This window comes from Haliotis rufescens, unplaced genomic scaffold (assembly GCF_023055435.1).
Source record: "Haliotis rufescens isolate VD_foot unplaced genomic scaffold, xgHalRufe1.0.p SCAF_11, whole genome shotgun sequence".
Classification (NCBI taxonomy): Eukaryota; Metazoa; Mollusca; class Gastropoda; order Lepetellida; family Haliotidae; genus Haliotis; species Haliotis rufescens.
Genome location: NW_025963791.1, coordinates 568,641 through 575,932, shown reverse-complemented (window position 1 = coordinate 575,932; position 7,292 = coordinate 568,641). Strand labels below are relative to the sequence as shown.

The following is a 7,292-nucleotide window of genomic DNA, read 5'->3' as shown; positions in this document are numbered from 1 at the left end:
GACATATTCAGTGTCAAGATAGAGACATATCAACACGAGGGAGAGTATGTAGTAGATATAGACATATTCAGTGTCAAGATAGAGACATACCAACACGAGGGAAAGTATGTAGTAGATATAGACATATTCAGTATCAAGATAGAGACATACCAACACGAGGTAGAGTATGTAGTAGATATAGACATATTCAGTGTCAAGATAGAGACATATCAACACGAGGGAAAGTATGTAGTAGATATAGACATATTCAGTGTCAAGATAGAGACATATCAACACGAGGGAGAATATGTAGTAGATATAGACATATTCAGTGTCAAGATAGAGACATATCAACACGAGGGAGAATATGTAGTAGATATAGACATATTCAGTGTCAAGATAGAGACATGCCAACACGAGGGAGAATATGTAGTAGATATAGACATATTTCGCACCAAGATAGAGACATACCAACACGAGGGAGAGTATGTAGTAGATATAGACATATTCAGTGTCAAGATAGAGACATATCAACACGAGGGAGAATATTTAGTAGATATAGACATATTCAGTGTCAAGATAGAGACATGCCAACACGAGGGAGAATATGTAGTAGATATAGACATATTTCGCACCAAGATAGAGACATACCAACACGAGGGAGAGTATGTAGTAGATATAGACATATTCAGTGTCAAGATAGAGACATATCAACACGAGGGAGAATATGTAGTAGATATAGACATATTCAGTGTCAAGATAGAGACATATCAACACGAGGGAGAATATGTAGTAGATATAGACATATTCAGTGTCAAGATAGAGACATACCAACACGAGGGAGAGTATGTAGTAGATATAGACATATTCAGTGTCAAGATAGAGACCTACCAACTCGAGGGAGAGTATGTAGTAGATATAGAGTGAGTGAGTTGTGTTTAACGCCGCTTTTAACAGTATTCCAGTTATATCGGTGTGTCAGCTTAATGTGGGAGGAAAGCCCGAAGTGATGCAGGTCTCAGACGTTTACCACTTCGGTGAAACCCACGAGCACGGGTATGGTGCTGACAAACCTAGAAACATAATCGGGTCGAACCGAGATTCGAACCCACAATCATAGGTTTCTGGCGTGCCCAAGGGACGCAACTCTGCACAGCGAATCGTGGCGCGTTAGACGACTGGGCAAACCGTGCCCCCAGTAGATATAGACATATTCAGTATCAAGATAGAGACATATTAACTCGAGGGAGAGTTTGTAGTGGATTTAGACGGATGTGACGCATAAAAACGCCATGTACCCCTCGTGATCCTGCCGCAACATTTAATGTTATTCCATTAACTATGATGTCACCGGTTTACAACATTGATAAACTAAGCTGATTTATTTTCGTTCTTCAGGGTAGGATCCGTACAACAAAAATAGAACATGTGCGTGCTTTAGTTCTCCGAGCATTCTTTAGGTGTGAGAAGTCCGCCATTAAATTAAGTCGAATGATTGTGTTGGGATAACTATCCATCAGGATTAGCCCTACAGGCACTGGAGGTTTGCGAACATCAACTGCACGTCACGAGATCCGGCCACAACACGGTGCTGACAAAGCTCGACCTGGCCCAGAGCGTCCCGTCGACGTGTGTCGCAGCTCAATCTATCAATCACTATTTCGTCATTTTAGTGAAGGCCGCAATTTCAGAGCTGTAATATTAATGTTCTCAGTAATATTCACAACTTTCGCAAAGTGTGTGTGTGTGTGTGTGTGTGTGTGTGTGTGTGTGTGTGTGTGTGTGTGTTAAGGGTGTAACTTATGTGGAGTCATAACGTGAAGGTTAGGGCCGATCATTAGATATTATGGTAAGGGCTTCATTCCAGTAAGGAATCATGATCACTATTCTAGCTTGACGATCTTGTAGTAGGAACATTGTTTCCAGAGAGTAGGGGAGCAGCATCTGGAGCATAGTGATACATACATTATTTGCTGTTAATGTTTTTTCTTTACTATCTATACATTAAAAAATCGTTCAAATGTTCAAATGCAACTTTGTGCAGAGTGGCGTCACTTGGGCGTGCCAGAAATCTGTGATTGTGGGTTCGAATTCCTTATTGCATTGATTCTGTTTCTTGGTTTGTCAGCAGCTGATAAACGTCAGAGACCTGCATCACTTCGGGCTTTCCTCCTACATTAAGCTGTCACGCCGTGATATGACTAGAACATTGTGAAAAGCGGCGTTGAATCCAACTCACTCACTCCTGTCTTAAATGAATGAGTGAGTGAGTTTCATTTTACGCCGCTTTTAGCAATATTCCAGCAATATCACGGCGGGGTACACCAGAAATGGGCTTCACACATTGTACCCTTGTCGGGAATCGAACCCGGGTCTTCGGCGTGACGAACGAACGCTTTAACCACTAGGCTACCCGACCGCCCCTCCTTTCTTAAAAGCAACAAAACCCTTTCCATAGCCAGAAGAATCCTTTGCTAAAAGTTTAATCGATTTGTACGATTCCGACTTTATCATGAGGATGTGTTTATGAATCCCTATTCACAATCACAAATAGTGATGATACCAGGTGTTCGCGAGAAGGTGAGCGTTTCCTGCCCAACCAGTGGCAGCCGTCAAAGATCTCTCTGTGGAACGGGGCCCAGTAGAACAAAGAGCCTGGATGACCAAAATTAATTATTAAGAAAAGAAAACAAATAACTTGATCATGAATCTATTTGCCGTGTCTTTTCAGAAGGAGATTCATTTCTAATATGAACTACTGTCCAGTTACCTAATATATTTCAGGAATGTCACATGCTTTTTTATTCAATGTTGAAGACTGCTTAAAAGGGGCTATTATTTTCTACATCCTGATCAGAAAGCGATCACACCAATGATTAAATACGATTCGACTGCATCAGTGAAATATGATTTTAAATCAAGTTCAATTATATTGACAAAACAGTAACTTTGGAGGGACACTGACACTTACATCAAAATTGAATTTCTTTGTAGCGACGGAAAGTCTCTAAAACTTAGTAATTGAATTCCAGGAAGGAACGACTTCAGATATGAGACTCTCCATTAAGTCAGCAAAGTATTGGGATAGATTTTTCATAGAAGGACATACATCATACAGTCTTTTATTCAATGAAGCAAAGATTTCCTGCGTCGAATATTCATCATAGAAAATGATATGGCTTGCCAGATATGGACATCTTTATAGTCTAAATTGATGAAAATTGGTATTATTTTGTGCGGATCAAACACTTATGATATTATTGCATAACCGAGCATTCCATCTATGTCAAAATATTTGGCGCGCTTCACAGCGCCCATCCATCTATCCGGGCGTTGAGAAATCCTGGTTGGTCTGACGTTAATATGATGGAGTAAAACGCCTGTGCACTTAATCATTTCTTTTTTTCTGTTCTCATAATTCTACAGAAATCATGTTTACTTTATTCGCATTCTCATCGAATATTCAAACTGAGCTTTTTTTCCAGGGATGGTTTTATTACGTGAAATCGATGTTGCCGTTTCTTTGGTTTAATGTATATCCTTCCACTTGGCTCGAAATTTGATGAACAAAAAATTGTCTTTTTAGTGAAATTTGGGATGATTTGGAAATCATTATTGATGGTTGCTACACAGCATTTAAGATTCGGCCGAAAAAGTTAGAAAATGCTTGACTGATATTTAATCTAAGCTTTATGACCTTAACGATCTTTCGTAATGAAACAAGTAATATTATGAAACAGGTTCATTAACATTGCAACACAGACGTTCATTGCTAGTTTGTCATACAGTGCGCGAAGTCTCCGCTGCGATACTGATGTAATAATGTAGCGAGCGGCAAAAGCAGCCTTGTAGAACACATGTGGGTGGGTAACAAGCATTTCTTTTACGTTTAAACATATGTATTTAGTTGTCATGCATTTTGTACTTTGTAAGTAGTGTATTTATTAAAATGGAAACGCTAAAGAACCTGATATGTGATGTGATTCCTATGTTGCTATACATGATATGCAGTTGCTGGTGCAGCTGCCACCCTCCCTTGCAGTCCATCATAACAACAAAACATATTCGTAACAACTCTTTTATTTGTATGTTCTGCAACTTTCTTCAGCTATAACAAATATACTATAAACGTGTCTATAAACAATGCACTTATCTGAAAAATGGGAAATATTCTATGATATGTTAAATAAGTGTTAAAATGTATTTATCACATTATCTCGATCGCTTACAACGAGTTCTATCAACATCTTCATCACCATCACAGTAAGACTCTGTAGCAACGTGACGACAACAATCACTCGGCAGTACTGCAAACCTCGGAGTTGGATTTGACTTAAACACGCTATCCAGCTACGGATAATATCACAAACACAGCTCCAGTATTGCATGTTGAACTAACTATGACAATGATTATCATTATGCATCATGGGAACATTTTGCTAAAGTGTAATTGTAAATTTGAAATGTTGATGTTGTGTAGTATTGAAATCCCAGAGCAAGTGCTTCCTAGGGCTTCCTTGGGCCCAATCCAACATGATTCGGATGATTTCAAAAACGTAACGCTCACACGGTCATACCGATGGCGATGACACACACCATGAAAGAACGATGATGTACAGATACACTGGACACTGTTGCTTCTATTGCACGACTCCATATATATATATACTGAACCAAATTTCAAACTTCACAATCCTTAAATTTTAACATTTTGACCAGTTATCATTGTTGGCCCTTATTGTGTATTTAAACAGTAATGGCCACGTATTGTCTTCAGATAACACCCGTTTTTGTGCGGGTGAATCGATCAAAATCATGTGCACAGCACTATAGTGGCAAAAGTGGTTTCTCCCGACACAATGACAAACTCACCTAGTATGTATAGAGTCAGCATGGACGGTTATAAACAGTGCCTACAAAAGAAGGTACATTCGAAACGTATATCAAATGGTGAAGGTTGGTTGAAATGAAACAACCATTGAACGCCATTTCACAACCCATAGCCGTAGCACTGAACATACTAGATGGTAATATAACGAACATTGCGTACATACAATAATCAATAATGTTAAAACGAACAAATACACAAAAAGCAGTAATCCTAGCACAGATTATAAATAAGATTTAAATATTATTTAAGAAATTTACGGATGAATTACCACCTCTTCCACCAGAAATGCAGCATTCTAAGTTGCACTAGTCATATCTTTATATGCTGAAGATTAAATTCTTTTCCTCAACCGGATCAAATGACGTACAATTTTGAGAATATTTATCCTGATAACTAAAATATTAAATAAGAAATTAAACCATATATTTGCATAAATATTAAGATAACGATAGTTAAATTTGCTTAATATATAAATAAGTGTTTCTTAAAATTTCAGAAATTTCTCAGTTATTTACAGGTATGCATGTGATCTTTATACATACATCTATCTAAAATGCCTTTAATTATCAGTCATTAGGATCTTGCGTTTAAGTCTTATTTTGTTTAGATAGTTTAATTATTTAAAGAACAGAGGAAATCTGTACACAATAAAAACACATACCCTATTTTTGTATGTCCAGTTTGGACGGATCAGGATATAAGAGAACCTAATTCCAACTTCAAGTGTTGTAGTTCCTGAAAGACACCCTAAAGCCCGAATGGCGAAATCTCTAATACCCCCGTTTGGAGGTGTATCTTACGTATGTGATAAGTTATCAATCTGAGTTCTTATGGATCAATCAGATTGATGATTGATACCTTAATGTTAAACAAATGGTTCGCTTCTTGAAAATGATCCAGACCACAGAACGAAGTCCCCCACTTCACTAACAGACCGGGTATCACTGCGATTAGTCATAGGTGCTGGCGATGTTATTTCCCCTGTCGTCTTATGAATAACATGAGGCAGATAATGACCTATTAACATAGACGCGCCAGACACAAACAAGTGGTCCTAAGCGGATACAAGTACCGTTATAAGTATTTTAAGAACTGTGTTTTCAATAAAACACGTGTACACCTAATTATTTACTAATACTGAGAGTACTGACAGTTACTGATAGCACACCGTGATCTGTCAAAGCTTACAATGTATTCTCTTTGTTTGTCAAGATGGCGGTACATTGTTGAACTCCTTAGCCTTGAGACAAAGTTCCTTCATCTGCAGTAGACTACTTTCCAGCGACATCGCAAAGAAGGCAGAGTCGCTATCGTCGTTGCTGTTGAAGGAGGAGACGGTGACGAGGATGTAGTCGGGGTGGGGGTTATAGCAAATACCGTAACCATCAGGTACGACAGGTCCATAACACATGAAAGAGTCCATTGATGTTGGCACCTGAAGAAAAGCGGGACGTTATGGCGTGATTGGGCAAGTCTACATCCAGCATAATAGTATATAAATATACAATTATTTGATCTCTAGAATGTAATAATACATGTGTCATTTCAATCGTAAATGTTACACTGATACTTTACAAATACTGTATATTTTAATTCAAAATGTTTCCCTAAAATTGTAACATTACTTGATGTCGTCACTGGAGTTTGTAAATACATTATGACGTCACAGTTGTAATTCATGACGCCATCATAAGTATGACATTGTCATTCATATGTCATTGTCAGTTACACTGAAGAGCTGTCATGAGACAGTGAAAGTACTATGTCTGAAACTGATATAAAGATGATGTTGGACTAACGCGGACTTTATTATTTTATTTTATATACACTGGACAAAAAAAGGAAACGCATAACAGAATAATCAGTGTTTCATTACATGTTTAATGAAATAGGATTACACAATAAATAATGAAGATACAACAACCAAATTTTACACAGTCAGTACCGGGTGTTACCACCACGAGCATCGATCACAGCTCTGCACCGCCTGGGCATGGACTGTATGAGTCGTCGAATCTGGCGTTGTGGAATCCTTCTCCACTCATCCTGCAATGCATGGTTCAACTGTTGAAGCGTCTGTGGTTGAGGCTGTCGGCGTCGTACACGTCTGTCCAGCAGATCCCACAAATGTTCAATGGGGTTTAGATCAGGCGATTTGGAGGGCCATGGCAGCACAGTAACTTTGTTGTGGACAAGAAAAAACATGGTAACACGTGCAGTATGCGGTCTTGTGTTGTCTTGCTGGAAAATCTCTCTTCTGACGTCAATGGCGGGAATAAGTTGACGTTGAAGGATTTCATCACAGTAGCGTACAGCAGTTAAATTTCCCTGTACGTGCACCAGATCTGTCCTACCATTCACGGATATGCCTGCCCACATCATGACACTTCCACCGCCGTATCGGTCGACTTCATGAATACAG

At 38.8% G+C, this 7,292-nt stretch overlaps 1 protein-coding gene across 2 annotated transcripts in view; it reads right to left on the bottom strand.

Moving 5' to 3' along the window:
- Nucleotides 1-4,043: 4,043 nt before the first annotated feature.
- LOC124113721 (choline O-acetyltransferase-like) overlaps nucleotides 4,044-7,292 on the bottom strand; it is a 121,190-nt gene continuing 117,941 nt past the window's right edge. For both annotated transcript variants that reach the window (XM_046474227.2, XM_046474226.2), the window contains one exon: nucleotides 4,044-6,305. In XM_046474227.2, coding sequence (XP_046330183.1) covers nucleotides 6,078-6,305 — 228 coding nt within the window. In that variant the 3' untranslated portion in view covers nucleotides 4,044-6,077. The remainder of the gene's footprint in view (nucleotides 6,306-7,292) is intronic.